This window comes from Rhipicephalus microplus, chromosome 2 (assembly GCF_043290135.1).
Source record: "Rhipicephalus microplus isolate Deutch F79 chromosome 2, USDA_Rmic, whole genome shotgun sequence".
Taxonomy (NCBI): Eukaryota; Metazoa; Arthropoda; class Arachnida; order Ixodida; family Ixodidae; genus Rhipicephalus; species Rhipicephalus microplus.
In genome coordinates, this window is record NC_134701.1 from 259,213,954 (window position 1) to 259,235,992 (window position 22,039).

At 46.4% G+C, this 22,039-nt stretch overlaps 1 protein-coding gene across 2 annotated transcripts in view; it reads left to right on the forward strand.

The window, feature by feature from the left end:
• Positions 1 to 22,039, forward strand: part of LOC119170059 (ankyrin repeat and LEM domain-containing protein 2) — a 72,020-nt gene that overhangs the window by 16,003 nt on the left and 33,978 nt on the right. For both annotated transcript variants that reach the window (XM_037421085.2, XM_037421086.2), the window contains exons 6-12: positions 4,647 to 4,769; positions 5,127 to 5,193; positions 14,121 to 14,284; positions 15,617 to 15,741; positions 16,362 to 16,488; positions 17,263 to 17,476; positions 18,050 to 18,201. In XM_037421085.2, coding sequence (XP_037276982.2) covers positions 4,647 to 4,769; positions 5,127 to 5,193; positions 14,121 to 14,284; positions 15,617 to 15,741; positions 16,362 to 16,488; positions 17,263 to 17,476; positions 18,050 to 18,201 — 972 coding nt within the window. The remainder of the gene's footprint in view (positions 1 to 4,646; positions 4,770 to 5,126; positions 5,194 to 14,120; positions 14,285 to 15,616; positions 15,742 to 16,361; positions 16,489 to 17,262; positions 17,477 to 18,049; positions 18,202 to 22,039) is intronic.

Consider the following 22,039-nt stretch of genomic DNA (forward strand, 5'->3'; position numbering starts at 1 on the left):
GTGACGAGCAGTCTACCTGCGTGTATTCTCAAACTCGGCTCCTCCCCTGGCATTGCCGTGCTCACTGCTGGATCCGCTCACCCTGCTACTCTCACTGAGGCGAACCTTTAATTGCAGTAACTGCACTTCCCGTTCTCCGGCTTCCCTAGCCGCTTCCCTTGCCGCTTCTCGTTCTTTCTCCCTTTCAACACGTTCTCTCTCCTTTTCGTGGCGCTCTCTCGCCTTTTCTTTGCGTTCTCTCTCCTTTTCTTCGCGTTCTCTCTCCCTTTCTTTTTCCTTTTCCTCCCGGGCCAGTGCCCGCTCTTCTCTGGCTAACGCCTGCGCCTGCTGCTCCTTAACCCATTGTCTCAGTTCGGTGCCCTCGAGGCCTAACTGTTTACCGTGTGCGATCCACTTATCAAAATCCATACACTCCATACTGCAAATTGTCACTATAATGCCCCTATAAAACCAGCGCAATCATATGCAGGATGCAACCGCTTCAACTGTGCGGCTCTATTACCACGCTGTCCGCACGGTTCTCGTTCACCCCTCACTGTTTTACTCTTGTACGGAACGTCCTGTCTCGCGGACGCCAGTTTTGTTACAAGCTGCCACTCTAGCGTCGCCAGCGCGAAGTCGGCGACGGGAATGACAGCAGGTTGGTTCGTTCCGTACGCAAGCAGAGACAGTGAAGAGATCAGAGACGTGAGAAAACAAAACAACTTTACTCTAGTGATATTGCAGCACACGGGATCTAATACAACACTTCAATACAACTAACAAAATACATCAACACTTGATACAACTAAAAAATACATATAAAAACAATCGATCAGCTTACGCGAGAGAACTATTACAAACTACACAAACTAACAACTATAGACTACGGAGGAGAAAGTTCGAAGATATAAACAGGGGAAGGCATACGTGTGATGACCGGCAGCGTTGCGTCCCCGACGATCGGATGCGAGAAGTCGAAGAGAGTTCTGGCACGACTGCGATGTCGGCGGTGTTGCAACGCTGGTGGCTCCGGGAGGCTAGCGCTTGCAGGTGACTTCGAGCAGGTTGAGCTAACTCGAGGCGAAGTCCCGATGTCTACGTTGCAGACGTTAATATCGCGTCACAACTAGACGAACGGCTAAGTTTAGGTGGCCAGCCGATACAGAGCCACACTAAAAACTTCTAGAAGAGATGCTTGTTGATCTGTTTCTACACCGTGTTGGTCAGCGACTAGTCTGCCTAGCAGGGCAAACTCCTGCGTTTAAATCCCCCTCGTGTCTCCTCGCTCTCTTCCTTGGGGACAAGAGACCTCTACATGGGTCCAATCATGCGCGTTTAATTGATGGAAACTCCGCCCCAAAAATATTTTGACCCCACCCCTTTTTAATTGGGAGAGGGCCCTCAACTAGCGAGAGTGACAACCTGTCGGGTTGTTGTCATACGGCTTGGCCACCAGAGCGTTTCCCACGCTTTTCCCCGTGGGAACGGTCAACCGTTTGGCTCTCAGCCGGTGCGTCTTGTAGTCTAATCCTTGTTCGGGGTATACCGCGGCCTTCTACGACCTTGCAGACACCGCCGCAGTTACAAAAGGGTCGACTGTCGGCGGCGACGTTCTAAGGAGAGCACCCCATTCTGCACTTCTCGGCTCCCTTTCATGCGCCGCCGTTCTCACGGTCAGTGGGGGAGTACGGCGCGCGGTGTCGCCAAAAATGGCCGTCCGTGACACCTTTCTTGTCTCGTCTTTTTAGTCACAGAGTTCTCCAAGATTAGCTACAGGGGACTCTGGCACTGCGATCATTCAGCAACATATTGAGAAAGACAGGTAGTACACGGATTTGCTTCTTCGCGCTTGCGGGCTTCCAACGCACTTGTGGCTTCGTTTATTGCTGTGTTTTGATTTTGTTTCAAAATGAACAATGGTTGTCAACTTCGTGAAGCGATTTGAAATGATGAGCCTAAAGGGCTAAGTTAGTGAAGCGCAGCTCCGGAACATTTGCTGATTTTTGCCAAATGGAGCAAGAGGAACGAAGATTAGAAAAACTCCACTTCGATATTTTCAGATTCGTTCCACGCAAATGAAATGCCGCTTTTACGCTTCCGCACGCGTGCAGAGGGCATGCTGAGCCGACTGTAAAGTGAGCGGGAACGGGTCCTAAACATGAAAAGAATCACGAATTATCAGAGTGGGTGGGGTAGCGTACGCGCGCGCACTAGAACGATACGATAAGACAAGATGCAGACGATCGGATACAGACAATGTTGGCAAATGGTCTGGTCACTCCAAGCCGGCGACGCCAACGACAGTACCAGCGATCAAAAACAAAGGAGATGACCTACCGGTCTTCGAAAGATGGGTGGCAGTGTGAAAACACGGGCCGCACCTGGCAATGTGGGGTGCTCAGAGTAGCGGGGGGGGGGGGGGGGGGCAAAGTATGGAAGAGTGCCTAACAAAGAACGGTCTAGGAGTGCAGCAACTAGAGGGGCGCAGAGGCACGGTCGGCATTTAACAGTAATAATCTATGGGCACCTTGTCGATGCCTCACCCGTGGTCGAAAGTGGTTTTCAGGGAAGTCTGCAAAGCGCCGACTCTGTTCACTGTAATCACTGTAATCGCCCCGCCATGGTGGTCTAGTGGTTAAGGTACTCGGCTGCTGACCCGCAGTTCACGGGATCAAACCTGGCTGCGGCGGCTGCATTTACTATGGAGGTGGAAATGTTGTAGGCCCGTGTGCTCTGATTTGGGTGCACATTAAAGAACCCCAGGTGGTCAAAATTTCCGGAGCCTTCCACTACGGCGTCTCTCATAATCATATGGTGATTTTGGGACGTTAAACCCCACAAATCAATCAATCTGTTCACTGTAATCGATCGGCGGCGCTCAGAGACGCTCGTTGTAAGTGCGATTTTGTGTCATTGAAACAATGTATATTTTAACGGTCACGCGGGTATTGTTCGTTTTAAGCGAAAGTTCGTTTTAAGTGGGGCCATTATATGTGGGCTCGACTGTATAATCAAAACAACCTTTTCTAAGGACCGCAAATGCGCAAAACGTGTTGAGCAAGCAGCCTGACTCGCATGTTTGAGAAACGAAGCATGCAATGAGTGGTGCTTACAACATTTTAAATTTCCGAATGTTAAAACAAAATTTAACATCCAAAGAAAAGCGTTGCTATATAAATGAACACGAAAAGGGAGTGGTGGCTCTAATGAGAAAAAGTATCAGCACATAAATTCGCTGACTGCTTCTCAGATCGCCTTGATTATGTGCATTACACAGAATATTGAATCATATCCAGAATTTCACTCTGAAAGACGTCAACCGTTCAATTTCATGGGCGCACACCCATTTTGAGACTAGCAATTGAATCACGAATCGCCATTCGTGCGCTACAGGTGCCACCCTCGTTTTCATTGATAATATCTATCCCTTACCATCGAGTGCAGCATCCGCAAAGAGTTTCGTTGTACCAAACCGCAACTTGGATTGCATGCAACCGCTTCCGAAACGCAACTAATGCAGATTAGGCCTAGCCTGTCATTAGGTACATTGTCGCTGAATGTTTGTCCAAGACCTGAAGATCCGACGTCAAAAAAACTGCGCTCGAGCATTGAACAAAGAACTGCATGTAATATGCAGTTCACGTTCGGGGCCGGGAGATAAACAATGACGAAAACCAGTGCACTGTTAGCAAAGGCAAAAGCTCGCATCATAGAGCCGTCAAAGGTTCTAAATTTGCAGATGAGGTACCATGCTCGACAATGACGATGCTTTTCCCAACAGGAAACTGTTAAGCACAGTTGATAAGGGCAGGATCGCATCGCAATGTTGAGCTGCGTGCAGTCGGACCCACTCTAGGGACGCTTGCTGGTGTGAACGCTTATCCATCGCCGAGGCGACCGCCCTCCTCCCTTGCTCCGCACCCGCGCAGAGTGCTGCAGTCTTACTGTTTTTTTTTCTTTTTCTCCCCTCCTCCTTTCGTTTATTCACTCCGCGTCCCCCCCTCCTCCGTAATGACCTTGTCGCTCGCTCCCCGACGGCAGCGGCGCGTTTCCCGTCAGGCGTGCACTCGCTACCGCGATTGTCGCAGATTTTCCAGCAACCGTATTATCACTGGTTACTCATCTTGGAGGGCTGCACAATCAGCTATGCGTATACTTAAGGTTGTATGGGAGGGTGAACAGGAGTCGAAAAAGACTGCATTTTAACCGGTTCTACACTATGAGTGGTTACGTTATAATTTCGTAGCTGATTTGATAACATGGGCTGAAGCTAGTGATACCTACTAAACATTTATTTTTAGTAAAATTTTTTTAAAAGCATATTAATGAGCATAAAATTAGTACATTCATTAAAAATTGATTTGATATTTGATATAAGCTCATAAAAATACATGTCTTCAACTATTTAGCACCGTAATTATAGAATAAAATTTATTTAGGTATATGGCAGCATTTCAGTGGGGGCCAAATGAAAAAGTTTTAGGTTTTAGTGTGTGTACTTAGATTGCTTGATAAACAGCCTTTTTACGCAGTCAAGACTAATCGTCATCCAGTTTTATGACCTTTATCATGATTATAGTGTGGTTCTGGCTTCAAATTTTATGTTGCCATAAAAATCTGTGTTGAATGTGGCTAATTGTACTTCTTTCTTTTTTTTTTTTTAGCGTTGCGAGACACCGCTTCACTTTGCCTGCAAGTTTGGCTGCTACGAAGCAGTGGAGCTTCTTGTAGCACTGCCCGAGTGTGATAAAAACAGGTGCAATAAGGAAGGACAAACACCTCGTGAGGTCAGTACTGCTTGACAGTGCCCGTCAGTGATGAATTAGGGAAGTGTTGGTGCACGTTTGAATAAATATCTAGGTAGGGAAGTGACCGATGCACGGAGCATTCATGTTGTACTTTTGATTCCTTTTTGATTTTGGCTTTGGCTGCGACTACAGTTAACCCGTTTGTAAGAAGCATACTCCGGGCAGCAATTCTTGGCTTATATATAACATGTCGCTTATAAGCATGGTACCTTATGTGCATTTTCCTATCATCCTGTATTTTTCTGTAGGCACACTGGCGTCTCTTATACCCCTTTGTCTCCTAAATCAGTGTCTTATAAAATGGCTCAACTGCAATATGTCTTGTCTTCATTTCAGATCATTTGTGACCGGGTGCCATCTGCCTCTGCAGACTTAAAAAAGAGGATGGACTCGTTGTTTGAAGGCAAGCTTGCATTCACTTAGGCGTTTCTCTGTACATTTATTCTACCTATACCTTTTAGGTTGTTTCAAATGTAATGTCTAGGCTTGTGCGAATATTCTAATGCTTCGAATATTCGAATGAATAGCTGAGTTTTCGAAGTATTCACAATGAACGAATAGGTGTATACAGTCGAACCCCGCTATAACGAACACTGCTTCCACGAAAAATTCACGGTTCCCTGTCAGCAGTCCATAGGAGTCAATGCATAAATATTGTCGCCACAATGAGCACTTTTTCATCTGCCGTCCTGCCTTAACGAATTTTCACGATGCAATTCCAAGCTCAGATATTTATTGCTATTCAGAAAACCCAATCTTTAACACTTTGATGCATTTTAAGAACTTTAAAATACGTTGACGAAGTCTAAAACACGCGTTGGCACCACCAGAAACCACCCCTGTTTAGCAAACATGGGCGTCGCCATTGCTTGATAGCAATGGCAATAAGTCTGCCCTGCTCTTGGAGGATGGCCCTGCTTTTGCCACTGGCTTTTTTTCGAGCCGCAGACGATCCGGAGCTGAAGCTCAGTCGCTCAATTCATGGTTGCCTTCACGCAGCTTCTGCGTGCAACCGCGGAGCGATGCTTTCTCCAATTCCAATGCTTATTATTTTATTCGCGCTTGGCCAGTGAAGTACCTAATCAAAGCAGCTGTTCGTGCGCATTATCAGCCAAATCAGCCAGCCACGAGATTTTGATGATAAGAATGACATAGAATAAGGCAAAAGTCACCGCTCCACGATACCGTGCCTTCATCTCTGCGTTGTCAGATATGCTTTGACGGCGGACGGCTGCTGGTGTTAACGTGTTAATGTAACTGTTTGGTACGTTTACGAATGCGGTTGTAGACGTGATTTCAGTGGTTTTCAATGTGGCCTTGCTATGCATGACTGTGAATCTCGTCGAGATGCTGCTGGGAAAGAATAGGAAGCAGCGGACACTTTTTTAATTTTAAGAACAAACGTTCCTTTGTTTAGTTAGCTCAGATCAGGTATATTTTTTTTCTATTTCACTACAACGAAATTCTCGCTTCAACGAAATATTTTCCGTGCCCCGTGAGTTTCATTATAGCGGGGTTCGACTGTATTAATCTGCATGTAACTGCTTGTAAAGGTAGTTTCACTGCAATGTAGGGGTGCTAAACCGTGAAAGCATCTAAAGAAAATTCGCTTTACCGTGAAGCCCCCCTTCAAATTTAAAGGGCCCTGCAACACTTACTGAGCATGGTTAGAAGACGCAGCCGATCGATAGTCGAGGCTCCCGAAAGCATGCGAGGCAAATATTATAGCGCAGCGACCTGTAAATCACAATATTTTTTTCAAAGCTAAAAATTATTTTCTTCCCTTGGCAAATTACACTACGAGCTCAAAAATCACTTGTCACCGCCAAGAAAGAATATGCGGCTCTGGTTACAGCCATCGGCTGATATGAGCATAGCGCGTTTGTCGTTAACAGGGATGCCGCGGGGGCCGCTGCTTGCCCACGAGTACGTGCGCGATCGCACTGAAAAGCCGCGTATTCTAAGAATGAAAAAAAAAAATATCCAAGGTCACGAGGTGTGTGTGACTTATTTTCTTTCACCGTGCCATTCCTCCCTACTTAGCTTCCAGCTATTTCGTTGGGACGAAAAGAGAGAATGCAATTGCAACGTGTGACACACTTTTAGAACTCCACTCGTACTGGACTGATTCTAGAAACTTTGCAGCGGTAAATTTGTGAGGCAACGAGCATGTTTACTAGCTCCATGGCTACTTGAAAAAGTGTTGCAGGGCCCTTTTGAAGGATCATGTTACCCTCAATACAATACTTCATTTTATTAAGCTTGTTATGACTGCTTATATGCTTTAAGTACAATAAATTTTAAAGCATAAGTATTTTACAGGTTATCACTCGCCTCCTACCGAAACTACTACTCAACGTTGATTCGACCTCCTTTGAACGAAAAAAAAAATGGCATATGCATAGAGCCCCTATTTCAATTCAAAAGAAATATTGTGCAGGGTAGCTAGGTAATGATAAATATTCCCCCTTTTTTTTTCTCATACATGCCTTTCGAATTCGTTTTGAAATTATTCAATCAAAATCACTATTCGCTTCGAACTTAAAATTCACTATTAGCACAAGCCTAGTACAATGTCATATATCATATATTGTCGATTATAACTCGACCCACCAACTTGCAACCCATCTTAGGCTAAAAAGAAAAGTTGGCTCCGAACACAGCCTCATGCTGCAGCCATAGCACATCAATAAGTCTTTCAGAAGAAGTAGTGATGCAGAGAAACATTTATTTGATTGTGAATCATCGCTTAAGACTCAACGTTGCTTGATATAATCTTCAGTAAGTTTCTTTGTAACTTACTGAAGATAAGCTACCAACAAGCCCGCATTGCATCTCTCGTGAGTTTGAGAGAAGGATGCAGCAGTCATGGTCATTGCCGTCATGTGAGCCACTGCTGCTGCTCGCCGTCGGAAGAGGTGCTGGGGGTACTGAGCTGCTGCACATCGAAAACGTTGCGCGGACTACGTCAGTTAGCAGTGTATACCAGGCATCATTAACTCATTGCTCCACTTCACACAAAAGACTAGGTTAGCGGGAGGCACATATTCTTCGCGGCAGTACGGGTTTTGCTTCAATATCATCGTAGCAAACACTCGGGCTGCTTCTCTGGTCGTGAACCCAATCTCGAACGGCCTCCTCAATGGCAAGGTATTGTCCAGACTGCGGTCCGTGAACGGAAGGGAATGTTGCTGCATGCGCAACGAACTTGGTCCTTTGTTTTCTTCCTTCCTTCACGCTCTTGTCCGACACATTGAACTTCCGCCCTGCTTCGATGCTTTCGAGCTCTGCCCGCAGGATAGCTAGCTGATTGAAAGCAGTGCTGTACTCTTGCCAGTGTAGCGGTGGCATCTTGGCGTCCGTTAAGCAGCTTCGCAAATCGCACACACCACTGTACGCAAGCGAGGCGAAATGAAAAAATGGCGGACAGGCGTAAGCGCAAAAAGACGCATGAGGTCCTGAGGGCGCATGTGACTAGACGTGGGTTTTAGTTCGCATGTGACTGGCCATGTTGACCATGTTGCTAGCCCACGCAGCGCGGCCAGGTTTTCCGTGCAACGCCCATGGTGCTTCGCAGGAAATCTGAATTGTTTTAATTGCCTAGTCAGCAAGCACTGGTCGTCACGCTGTCCACTAAAGCAAAAAACGCATGTCACGTCTTTCGCGAACGGTGTCATCTTTTCTTGTGAGCTAAAAATGCAAGTCGTGTTTTTCGCGACCGATAAAAGTATGTCGCGTTTCTTCGCGAGTCAAATGCTTTGTCATACCCATATGCGGCAAGTGCCGGTGCTGGCTATCTCTCGTGACAGACGCACCGATGTGGTGGCGCTACCATTGAAACAATAATGCGTCATGAACGGTGACGCGTCATGAACAAAAATGCTGCATCACCGACGCGCTGTCGCTGACACCTCCTCCTCTAACCACCATAGCTATACCGTAGTTTTGTGATCGTCGCGGCAGATCGTAAAAATGTCTGGCTCCGGAAGTGTGTTGGGAGATAGCAGTTCCCACGACTCTGTTGCCTCTGCGGCTGATGTTATTGATGCGTCGAATAGCAGTAAATTCGAAGATGACAACCGTTAGTCGGATCCCTCAGAAAAGTCGACCTTATTATTCTGCGTTGTTGCGACCGGGGTTTGCAGGCACCGGAAATCCAGAAGGAAGTTGTCAAGGCAGGAGGAAGAGACTTGAAAAGGGATTATTTACATTATATAAGTGAGCTCTCGTACATGACGAGCTCTTTCTTACATGGTGAGCTTTCGAATCTGGCGTTCCTCTACATGGGGCTTCTTTGAATAAACCGGGTGGCTCAATACAAAGGGTATGTTCTCCCCAGATCCCTAGATCAGGGAACACGTGCAGAGGTTACTGTCCAATCACAGATCACACACAGCCGGCAAGGGTGAAGAGCATGCACGGCCCACGTGAACGTCCAATATTGAGCCATGATCACTGCAATCCAAGGTGGCACCAGCGGGGCTCTTCCTCGTCGTGTGTGTGCCGCTGGTCAAGGGGTCCCAAACTCCTGACAGCATACGTAAAAGGGTCCGCCGAACCGCTCGCCTAAATAGCGGGTCGATTTGCGGCGGCCGCGGTGGTCGCTTCCGAGGAAGATGCCGTAGTTGTTGTCCTCTCTCGAACGGCTTACGGCCTCGTGGTGACACGACGTCTCACCCTCCGTTTAGGAGGGACAATGCCTGGCGGACATAGGCAGCCGGCCGGTCGGCTACTTGATTGAAGATCCAAAGAGCGCCGCTCTCTCGTCGGCTTCGACGCCGGCCGGTCGGCTACGACGCCGGCCGGTCGGCTACTTGATTGAAGATCCAAAGAGCGCCGCTCTCTCGTCGGCTTCGACGCCAGTCACAACAGCGTATAGGTCAACTCCGATAAGTCGACCCCCAAACTTTGGAAAGCCAGTTCATGAAAAAGAAAGTCGACTTATGATCGGCAATATACAGTACTTCTGTAGCAGGAGCAGGCTCTGCATTCCATTTCTCCTTGATTACGTAGGGATTTGAGCTCAGTCTAGTTGTAGGGTCATGAAAATATTCTCATAGGCACGAAGACGTCACTCTAACCTGGGTGCTAAAATGGCACTTACTGGAAGAACTGGCAATGTTGTTGTAGGATCAAGTCTGGAGCTGCCCTGTTGGCCTGCATTCCTGTGCACTCCGTGCAACGTTGGCTAGACCAGCGCTGACTGATGACTTCTGAACACTCCTCATAACATATTTTTGGTGAAGGTGCAGGGAGTCTCTTGAAAGATCACATTTAGCTACGAAATTTGACTCTTTCATTGGCTGAGCTGATCCAAGAGAATGTGATGAAACATGAGCTCTCTTGGACTGTCAGTCAATCATTTTCTGTAGCTGTTCTTTCTTCTATGAATGAGTTGCAATTTTATTCGGAACAAATGGTGCCGTGGGTTACAAAAGTGTGGTCTACAAGCCTTTCTTTATTGAAAGTATATTTTCGTCAGCACCTCTGTTGTCTTTCTTGCATTGTCTACAGCATTCTGCAGCTAGCAACTTGGTTTAAAGGGCTGCTGTGAACAGGCTCCAACAAGCTCGCCGATTCATTAGGCCACGGTGATCACATTTTCTTAATATTACAGCGCTGCGCACCCCACAGATCCTCCATCTTGAAAATCAGTTTGAAACAGCACCTTGGCCCTGCGGTGAAGTTTTGGCCGTGCGGTCCGCATTTTCATTTTCCTGTGCTGCCCTCTGCCGTTTTGTTGAGCCCAAGACCACCGGGAGAAGTGGTATTGCCAGAATGAAAGCCTCCGAGACGAAGGCGTCGCGCTGCTTTACCGCTAGAAGGGGGCTCCTTGTGCTGCAGTGATGAGTGCTCGTGGGGGAAGGCTTGCTCAGTTGTTGGCTGCGTGCCAATGACGTATTACTGAAGTCATGTTACATTGCTGAAGTGGCGAGGTCACTTGCGCATTTGAAACCAGCTAAAACGGATGATCAAACCCATGCAACTTTCTTATTATAAAACGTACAGCCGAACATTTTAAATGCTAAGCATTTCTTGGCGAACTTCGGCGACTTTGAGCGTATCTATATATCTATCTAGCCGCCTACAACTTTTAGCTCTCCTGGCCGTTTCGGTAATGGTATCGATACCAAACTTGGTATAGCATAACATGACTGTATGAAGAACATATTTGACTAGCCATAACATGAAAATCATGACATATATGTCATGAATGTCATGATTTACATTTCATGGTCCTGCAGCTATTGCAGGGGTTTCGTTCACATGGCATGTTGCAAAACTGGTATGGTATGACATAATTGCATGGAAAACACAAGCGACAGACCTAAACATGAAGATCATCATATGCATGTCAAGTAACAACATGACTACATGCCACGCTCATGATGTGCTCGCGGCTGTTTCGTTAGTGTCATATATATACCAAATTTGGTATTGCGGTGCATGAATGGATGACGAAGGTATGATACTGGTGCAAACATCATGCGTGTCATGTAACGACGTGACTACATACCACACTCATAATGCGCTCCCGGCCGTTTCGCTAGCTTCACATATGGCAAATGTGGTATTACGTGACGTCAATGGATGACGAAGGTATGTGGCTGGTGCAAACATGATAATCATGAGATGTGTGTCATGTGGGAACATGACTCCATGCCACAGTCAAGGCACCAATACATTTCGACGTGACGCGGTGCGCGTGCTCGTCGGTGTTCATTTTGTCGCTTCACGTCGGCGTTGCCACGCCAGGTGCCGGTCCTGCCATATACTCGCAGGCACGCGCCGCGCTGCGTTGCTTTAACGCATGTGCGTTTCAGCGCATCCGGCATCCCTCCGTCACGAAAAGAGGGAGACGCAGTGTTGTCTAGGTAACGTATCGGCGCACCGACGGACGCTGGTCGCAATGGTCGCACCTGCCGTCATACTATAGAGTGCTCGCATTTTGCTAACGTAGCGTCGATGTGCCCAGCATGGGTCAATGCTACATTGAAGTTTATTGAGCCCTTCATGATGCGCTCGTGGCCGTTTTACTAGCTTCACATACAGTGCAGTCCACTTATAACGATACCACATATAACGATATATCGGTTATAACGATGGGTCGACTTAACAGTCTCATTTTATGCATTGGGGCTATGGGGAAAAAAACCATATATAACGATATGTTATCCACCGCATATCGGATACAACGATGAAAAGTTTGCCGTGGACGGCATGTTTCATTCAGAATAATCGTAACAATTAGATTGATAAGTTCCTCTGAAACGAACTATGCCGAGACAAGACGAAAAGTTAGCGTAGGCGAGTACGTATCTGCCGCCACTGCAGCACAGCGCCGGCAGCGCGTCCCGGCCGTTCAAAAAGCCGAGGAGAGCATCGCGAGTTGGCGCGACGCACTACAGATGGCGCCAGCTGTGTCACGTTTTGCGCCTCGCCGCGCGTCGATCGCGGAGAGGCTGAGAGAATTAAAAAAAAAAAATGCGAAAAGCAAAGCGCCGCGCTCTGCGGCTCCCCGCCTTCTACAACGGCAAGCCGGCAAGCTACTCGTAGCTTGCCGAACGAAAGCGGGAAAGAGAGAGAAAATAAAAAAAAAGCGAAAAGCAAAGCGGCACGGCGGCATCGGGGCGGGGCCTCGTTGGCATTCCGGCTGTGTACCTCTGGCTGTGCTTTCTTCCTCCCACTGCTCCCACCCCGCCGTCGGTCAGTCTCTCTTCCTCAGCGAACCCGTGATGCGTTCTTCGGAGTAAGAAATAAAGTCTTGTTTTTGACATCCTACTGTCTACAATATTAGCGAAATGAAGCCTGGAGCTACAAAAGGAACGTCCGGCGACGATTTTTTGGCGGCAGTCCAGATATAACGATCACCGGTTATAACGATCATATTTTTAGGTTTTCTCGATATCGTTATAAGTGGACTGCACTGTATACCAAATTTTGTGTTACGTGACGTCAATGGATGATGAAATATATGACTGACGCAAACATGATAATCCTGACACGCGTGGCATGTGAGAACATGACAACATACCACGCACAGAACGTGCTCGCAGCCGTTTCGCTAGCCCCACATATATTAAATTTGGTATGACGTGACGTGAATAGATGATGAAGGTAAACAAGACATCCAAGCATGATAATTATTTACCGGAAGTCATGTACGGCATCATTCACCTCCACTTCGTAATGTGCTGATTTTAAATTGACATGTCAACATTTCTCATTCGTGCTTCGCATATTATAGATTCCCGCTGCACGTGGGATCTGACAATTTTTTATAAGACACACTGATATAAAAGACGAATGGGTATAAGACACACTAGTGTGCCTACAGTAAAGATACGGGTTGATAAGAAAATGCATACGAGGCAGCTCGGTTATAAGAGACATCTCATATAAAAGGTAGGAACTGCTGCCCAGAACATTCCTCTTATAGAGGGGTTTACGAAATCGTATTTACGAAATCCTTGTGGCAGTAGTATGTTCAAATAGCGAAAGTGCGCATATTGCTCTGCATTGCAATTTTTGAACCTTGGAGTTGTTCACTGGCCCATTAAGGTATTACTGTCAGCCATGAAAACTAAATATGACAGGCAGACTAAAAAAATGTTTATGTGGTTAGATTTGGATTCCTGTTGAAGAACCCCAGGTGATAAATACTGTCCTTTAGCCCTTGAAGTTTTGTTTTGGGGCCCTGCAACACTTTTCGAGGATGTGGTCAGAAAACTTCGCCATTCACTAGTTGAGGCCCTTGAGAAACATGCAGGCCAAACATTACAGCACAGCACAGGATCTGGAATTTACAATGTATTTTCAAAGTTGGCTAGAGATCGCTCACTCTTCTCTGAACAATTGATGTTGTAAACCCTAGACGACTGCATGAAAAACACGAGGTCCACAACCATTGCCTGATTTTAGCATCATGAGCTGCATTGTTAATGTGGCTGCTGTGAACGCCACCACGTGCCAAATGCTCACTCGAGGTCACATTGAAAGTAAACCATGTTTGAAAGAAAAAAAAAAGTAAAAAGGGCCTCAGGATTGCAACACACGCTGGGGAACGTGCATAGCTTCTTGTCTCTTTGTCATCCTCCTGCCCCTTGCTTAGCATTCTGGGAAAGGTGAGAGAAAGTACTTAAAAGCGTGTGACAAATCTCTGTAACTCCACCTGTAATTGACAGATTTTATGGCAGTGAATTTGTGAGGCAGCAAATTCTCTTATGAAGCCATTCGATGATTACCTGAAAAAGTGTTGCAGTGCCTCTGTAAGTACACTGAATCTGTTGGCCAGCCAGTCAAGTTGTTTTGCTTTCCCAAATCTGACAGAACGGCTCTTTGTGCCAGTGCTGAGGTCGGAGGACAACTCGGTGGCACCGACAGTCGGGGAACCATTCTCCCCCAATGCATCGACCATGCACAGTCCTGTGACAAGCCCACGCGACACCTCACTCAGCATCATGGCCACTGCGGGACCCATGTCTCCCACTGAGGTGCAGTATGGTTGCTCTGCACTTGCTCATACTTTTTGAAGTTCTGTTTTGGACACAGTAGAACCCTGTCAATACATTCCTTGCTGTTGCCATTTCCTCGCTGCTGGGCCATATTTATTTTGGCCTAACCTTAATTAAGCTAATTAAATCCGTAAAGTTTCTCACACAAACTTCATCACTCACCGTGATTGTCTAGTGGTTATGGTGTTTGACTGTAGACTGGAAGATCACTGAAATGAATCCCGGCCACGTCGGCAGCATTTCAATAGAGGTGAAATACTAGAGGCTCGACTTCTTGCTAGTCGAGCCTCTATACTACAAGGGTACGGCACTGGCGAATTTCAAGGCGGCAGCTGTCGTATGATTAAATAGGAAAATAGGGGCCAATGGGAAAGTTCGCGAATTATTTTCTTCCTTAAAACAAAAAATGTAATGATAAGACTTCGCATATGAAAAGAACTGTTTATTTTCTTCCGACTTCTGTGCAAAGGTGATTTTTAATTGGACCACTACAGGGTGCAAATTGCGTCTCAATATGGACAAAAATGAGGATTTTGCGAAATGTGTGATTTTTTTCTCGTAAAAATTAGCAGCCTTACAGTAATGAAAATATTTCTTCCTCAAAATATACTTTCTGTGAAATGAGTATTCACAACTCAGATATTCATACAAAGTGCAGTATTGCAAGAGAAAAAACTGCGAACATAACACATTTTGGCTAAATTCTTGGAAGCGTATGTGCCAGTAAAATTGCACTAATATTCTGGAGCTTCAAACACAATACACAAGCACCTTTACTATACATGTAGACCAACTTTGGTATAGAAAGAAGGGGTACTTTTAAAATAAATTTTTTCCACAAACAACACCTAAACGACATGCCAGGATGTTCAGAAGGCAGCCACGTGACCAAACATTTTTTCTCCTCGAAATATTCTAGCAGTTCACTGTTTTCAATGCAGTAAGTCAGCCTGATTTTTTTTTTTTAATACATTTGAGACTGTCGCCGAAATGGCTGGGATGTTTGGTGTAAAATGACCCAACTGCGAGTGCAGTGCTGGTGTGTCTTCCCTCTTTTTTTGTTTACATTTCTGCAGTTTTCATAGAAAAATAAGTGCTACTCACCAACTACGTGCCATTTTTTCCCATTTTCACAGTCATTGTTTGAGCTCTCGCATGCATGAATATGCTCGCACCTGCTTTTGTGCTAGGAATAGAACTTTCTTCCCCTTCTATTGGCCTCTGTGATGGTGGGAATAGGCCAGTATGCAAGGGTGGCATTCTTTCTGTGCGTGTGTATACCACAGCTCCTTTCCTTTCAACTTTCACCAGGCCCGTAGCATGTACCGTCAGTGGAAGACTCCGAAGCGACGCAGCATTGGCCTCAAGGAACCACTCTCACCCATGGACAGCATGCGGCTTGCTGACATGGAGAAGGGGCTAGAGCGTATTGGTCGGTAAGTAAGCTGCCAAACTCTTGCCAAGAGGTTGGGTTAAGCTCTACTGCACCAACTACTGGTACAACTCTGAAACCAAGACTGAATTAAATTTACTGATGCAGCAAGATGGTCATGGTTGCATAAACCTCGCATATCTGTTTGTACCTTTTTTGTTTATAAAGCAGCAAGAAAGATAAGGAAGAAAGAGAAAGAAGCTACAGGCACACTGCCATTGGCCTCGACCTGTTGTTGAAGCAGTGGTTTGCAGCCACCCAGCCTGATAAAAATAGGACTGTTGTTAGTAATAAATAAGAACTACACTGACCTTATCATCTGATAATAGCACCAGCACTATTGACCTGATCATGAGCGTAGTCTACAAAATGTCGGCTCTAGTTTTCAGTTTGCTACTATACATGTATGAGCATGTGAGCAGGGGGGTTTTTTGCATTCTGCTACTTGAACCACATGCTGTGAGCTTCCATGTAGGGCACATTTGTAGTAACTTAGACCTGCAGATTCAAGAAATATATATGCACGTACATTTACCGCGTTGTGCATCATTTCAATGTGTAGTGGTGCGACTACTTGAGAGAGGAACAACTTGTTCTTTAACACTTCCCGTAACTACTTTCCAGTGGTCTTGCCAAGGAAATGAGGGTGCCTTGGAACGAGTACTGGCCTTTCCTTGGCTGCTGGTGCAACTTGGCTTCTCCAGAGGGCTTAGAAAAACTTGAGGCCCACCTACGAAGCAAGCGTTCACAGGTACATACACATCATTATATTTTCTTTTTTGTTTTGAAATTAAGTAACAGGGACACATTTGGTGGTCAGTGCTTTAAGCTACAAAGAGTGGGTCAAAATATAAAATAAGTAGGAAAGGCAAAAAGAAAGTTTCAGACAAAAAATATAATTGGATTGCCTGTTATAAAAGAAGTGAAATAGCCCTGCCGTGGTGGTCTAGTGGCTAAGGTGCTTGGCAGCTGGACCTGCAGGTTGCGAGATCGAATTTTGGCTGTGACGACTGCATTTTTGATGGAGGAGAAAATGCTGTGAGCCCGTGTGCTCCGATTTGAATGCATGTTAAAGAACCCCAGGTGGTCGAAGTGTCCGGAGCCCTCCATTATGGCGTCTCTCATATTTATATACGGTGATTTTGGGATGTTAAGCCACACATATCAATCATCAATTGAAAAGGAGTGAAATAAAAAGCTAGTTGACACAAGTGCATGATTCTTGCTACTGTACAGCAATAAAACATTCTAAACATATACCTTGATGTGAGCCTTTTTTTTTAAACATGGCTGGTTCATCTGTATGCTTGAGCTTAATATGAGGTGGAAAATAGCCAAGCTGTGTGAATGTGTACGCAGGAACACATCCATACGAGACAATGTTGTGCACCTTCTGGTAGCTGGTTGGCGACATGTGATTTTTTTCTTGACATTTGAAGCGCGGTTTGTGCTTTATTGGGCTCAGTGGGCTCAGTGAAACAAGGTACGGCTCCTTTTTTCAGGACGATTCTAAATGTGCTTGCAGGTGGTGTCTGAAAGGTGGTCTCTAGAGAATTCTCCCGCGGCATCTGACGAACTGTCGCTGTCCAGTCCCATCAGCCAGCTTTGCGAAGCGTTGGGTGATCTCAAATTGGGCCCCACATTTGAAAAAAGCTGGGGGAGGAGGCAAGAGGGCCAGAACCACCTTTACAATGCCAAGACGTCGAGGACTCCCAATGGAAGGGCAGTTTCGGCAGCAGGTGTGCATTGTCTTCGTGCATTATGCCTTACTGTTGTTGCTCTTTGTGTCCAGCTTGGCGATGCTCACACTTGTTTGTGCAGTGGAGTAAAGTGTGGGGATTGGGCTAGTTGGTAATTCATTATTAAACTTCTCAGCACGAAAATTTCAGACAACAAACACAAGAGACGAGGACAAGAGATGCGGAAGAGCGCTTGTTCTCGTCTCGTGTTTGTTGTCTGTAGTTTTCGCGCTGAGAAGTTTAAAAATGTGCAGTGGAGTCTGTCTCTAATTCTGTATTGGTTAAAATTATAATGCTTAAGCAAACTCTTCTACAGACAAGTTTGTCGGTTAAACACTATGTTGAAATTGCTCAAGCATCTCGTTTTCAGTTTTGCCCTGCCCCTTTATGGGGTTTTGCGCTGCCTCTTTTTGACCTTTTCTAGACTTGCTCGAAAAGGTCTTTCTGGCTGCTCTAAGCCTGTTACAAAGGGCAGTTTTGCCTGCTCCTAGGTCTGCTTCTAAACCCATGCACTCCAAGATTATGCCGTAAAATTTGCTATCAGCATAAGTCTTGGAAATGTCTATCTTTCAGACCCTGGATGCACCCCTCCTCAGTGCGGGGCATCGCACAAAGGGGTTTCCCCAGCAGCTCAGCGCTTGGCAAGGGTACTGTTTGACTGGGCAGTGGCCCATGACGCGGGCCCACAGCCGGAGGCCGATCTCACCTTGCAGCTAAATGAACAGGTAACACTGAGGGATGGCTTGGCAGATGAAATAGGCACGGTAGGATTGTTTCGACTTTTTCTCTTAAGTTTCAACTTGTATGCTTTAACTTTACTAGGTGTAGCCTTTTATATTACTACCCATGTATTTTCACTTCTTGTGTTTTGTTCATTACGACCTTTGCCAATTCTGTGTTGCCACATTGGGAAGCAGTCTCGTGATCGTAAAGCTTTATGTCTACGATTAATACATACAATCGCTAACAAAATTTTCGGACTCCAGCCATTTGGACTTTTTGGATATTTCGGACTTCACAAATGCACTGCCAAGGTTCTCATTGCACTAATGCATTTTCGCGATTTTTCAGATTTTATGTTCCAAAGTTCGATTTTCCAACTAAATCGTTTGTTTCGAACCATGCCGCTCCATTTTGAAAGTTATGTTGGATATATTGTTGGCTTGGTCGAGTATGGCTAGCAGTGGCTAGTTGTGTGGCCTCCAAGATAGGAAGCGCGCACAATCTTTCAGTTTCGGAGGCCATGTCTTATCTTTCTTGTCTAGCAAAACTTTTTCAGTCAGTCTTATCATCATCATCATTAATACGCCGGTAGGTTGTTTTTATTTTCTGGGCGTTCATTCTTCTGATCGTCATTTGGCGCATGGTCGTGTAACCTGTGTGTCAAGTGTGTTTGATAAAATGGTTTGAGCCGTCGTGCACATCACATGCTCGCTGCTGTTCGTGATCGCTCAGTAGCACTCCGTGGTCACGGTGCTCGGCTACTTACCTGGAACACGTGGGTTCAATCACAGTCGCGATGGTAGCGTTTTGATGGTGGCGAAATGCTGGAGGCTCGCATACCCTGCGGTGTTGGTGCAGGTAAAAGACACCCAGAGCGTGTTGTTAAATTGCACAAAACAGGTGAAATGTTGCGTGCATTTTTTGGCTACCGGCATCAAGTTTTGTTTGCTTGGTTCCGTGGACACCACCTTTGCCGACCGTTGCTTGCCAGCAATGTTACTGTAGCTCAAATAGAGCCAAATTTGCTCGTCCCCAAGCAGCTTGAAGAATTGGATTAGTTTGGATTTTTTATGCTTTTCTCCAGATACGCTTCACTTTCATGGCTTGACAATTTTTTCAGACTGTTAGATTTTTCGGACTTTGTGGTCTCTGCCAGGTCCGGAAAATTGGTCAGAAATTGGCGTAACATATTGTTTTTGAAACGTAAGAAAAAATATTGAATGGATATTTAAATAGCCCATTGATTCTAACAGTATTTTAATCACATGACTTGCAGCCCTGGTTTTCTCTGTAATAAATTCCCAGCGGTCTTGTTGTTGTTGAAATATTGTGGCTGAAAGAATGTTGTAACTTGTATTGGTATCTGTGGTAAGCATGCCCATGTCTGTCTTGTCCCTTTGGAAAACCTCATAAACGAACCAACCAACAGTAAACACGTTGTGCTGATCATTATAATCATAGTTTCGTAATGGTACACTACAGGAAAATATGGCGATAATGTCTTTGGGAGCTGCAATGCATGGGATTTCAGCCAGAATGAGAATGGTGGGTAGTTCACGGATTTGCCCAACCTACATTCTTTTGGCTCCATGTGGCCTGCAGCTGCGTTGCTAAGACATTTTCAGCAAAAGTTCAGCCATACTACTCCTCCACATTGGGGGGTCTCGAACGAGAACGCCGCTCTCGGAGCACACGGAGACAGCATACACGGTCAAAGAGACGAAACAACAAACATTTATTGAACTACTTTTACAACGACGACATCGTCAGCTGAATCACATAAGTCACTAGCGGCATGCTAATACAACCTTACACAATATTCCAATACAGTTGCCGACCGATTTTTCGGACCTGGCGGGGACCGAAAAAAAGTACGAAAAATCGAACAGTCCGAAAAATTCGTTTTTGCCAAAAATCTGAAGTTTATTGCATCGGGCAGGTTTAAAAAAGTCCTTGATGCTGCCTTGCCTCAAACTACGCTTGGAGGCAATTTGGTTTGCCCGTATTTGCGCCAAGGTGACATCGTCGGCGTAAACGCTCGACAAAATTGTCACCGCGTTGGCGATCTCCGCCGCCGACGGCTGCGGGCGGTCGTCGTTGTCGTCATCAGAGCCGCTCTCCGGCTCCGGGACAACCTGGCGAAGAATTTCGTCGTCAGTGGCCTCCGCGCACGAAACAATGTCGTCGTCCGCACGCGTGAAGTCTTTAAATGTCATTGTGGCAGGTAGATTCACTCCTACGCTGCGCAGGTCGCGCATTAGGTCCTCTCCGCGATCGGTGCCGTCCGGGTCGCTTACGTCCGGGTCATCCGCCTCGGGCTCTTCAGCAGCAGCGAACCCGGCATGCCTAAAGCAATGCGCGATGGTATCTGGCTTCACCGCCTTCCAAGCTTCGGCTAACATGTGGATGGCGGCCAGAATGTCGACCTTTTAGGCCTTTCCATTGTCAAGGCACAAGACGGTGCGGCTGAGCAGGCGGGCACGGTAGTGTGCCTTGATGTTTCGGATCACGCCTTGATCCATTGGCTGGAGCACGCTTGTGGTATTAGGCGGCAAAAATTCCAGCCGAATGGCCTCAAGGTTCGGCACGCTACCGTGCGCACCACAGTTGTCCACAAAAGAGATTACCTTTCTGCTCTGTCGCGCAAACTTGCGGTCAAGTTTGCGTATGTAATGTTCAAACAAGGACTGAGTGATCCATGCCTTGGAATTACTCTCGTATTCAACAGGGAGGGTTCTCACAGCCTTAAAACACCTCGGGTTTCTCGCCTTCCCAATAACAAGAAGAGGCAGTTTCTCCGTACCGGTGGCTTTGGCACCTACCATGACTGTTATGCGCTCCTTGCTGAGCTTCCCACCGGCGCATGAATCCCCCGAAAATGATAGGGTACGATCCGGCAGCATCTTAAAGAAAAGTCCCGTCTCGTCACAGTTGAATATGTCCGAAGGAGCGTATTCTTTAAGCAAGGCTTGCAACTTCGTGGCACGGTAATCGGACACAATAGTCTGCTCCACCGCTCCGCTTTCACCGCTCACTTTTTTGAACAAAATTCCGTGCCTCTTCTTGAAGCCACGAAGCCATCCGTCCGTAAATTTGAAATTCTCAATGCCCATTTTGACAGCGAACGACTCGGCCTTTTCTTTTAACGAATCTCCCGACACGGGCAGGTTCTTTGCCAAAACTCCTTTAAGCCACAACTGCAGAGCCTCTTCAAGGGCTGGATGAACGCCCTTACTGTCGTTCTTTTGGCTCTTGTTGTGTGAATTCTCGAACGCTGTCAAAATCTTAATGCGGTTTTTGACATAGTCGGATACCGTTTGCTTGGAGAGGTGGTATTCTTTGGCAACATCTAGCTGCGAACGTCCACTCTCTATTAGCTTGATTATGGCAGCTTTCTTCTCCATCGTCAGGGTCGTATACTTCCCACGCTTCTTCACACCGCCTGGCTCCCGCGATGGCACAGATGGCGGAGCCATGGCACCGAGAACACAAAATTCGATGCCGCAGATAGCCGCTGCGAAGCACACAACGTCTCGACGCTACGCGACACAACACGTGCAGAATGGCGACTGAAAAAAGCTGCAACGACAATAAAAGAATCCTTCTTTCGCCTCCTCCCCGTGCGATGTGATGACGATAGTGCTGACCGAAGACGAAAAAACGGCATCCATCACCGCGTCTTTTAAAAAGCAAACACGGCCTCCGAAACTTAAAATATGGCGTGCGCATTCCAATCTCGGAGGCAGGAAAGACATCCGAAGACCAAGCTTAGCCAAGCCGACGGAAAATCCAACATGGCGGCGTTCACAATGGCTTGGGGCGTGGCACAAAACGAGCGAT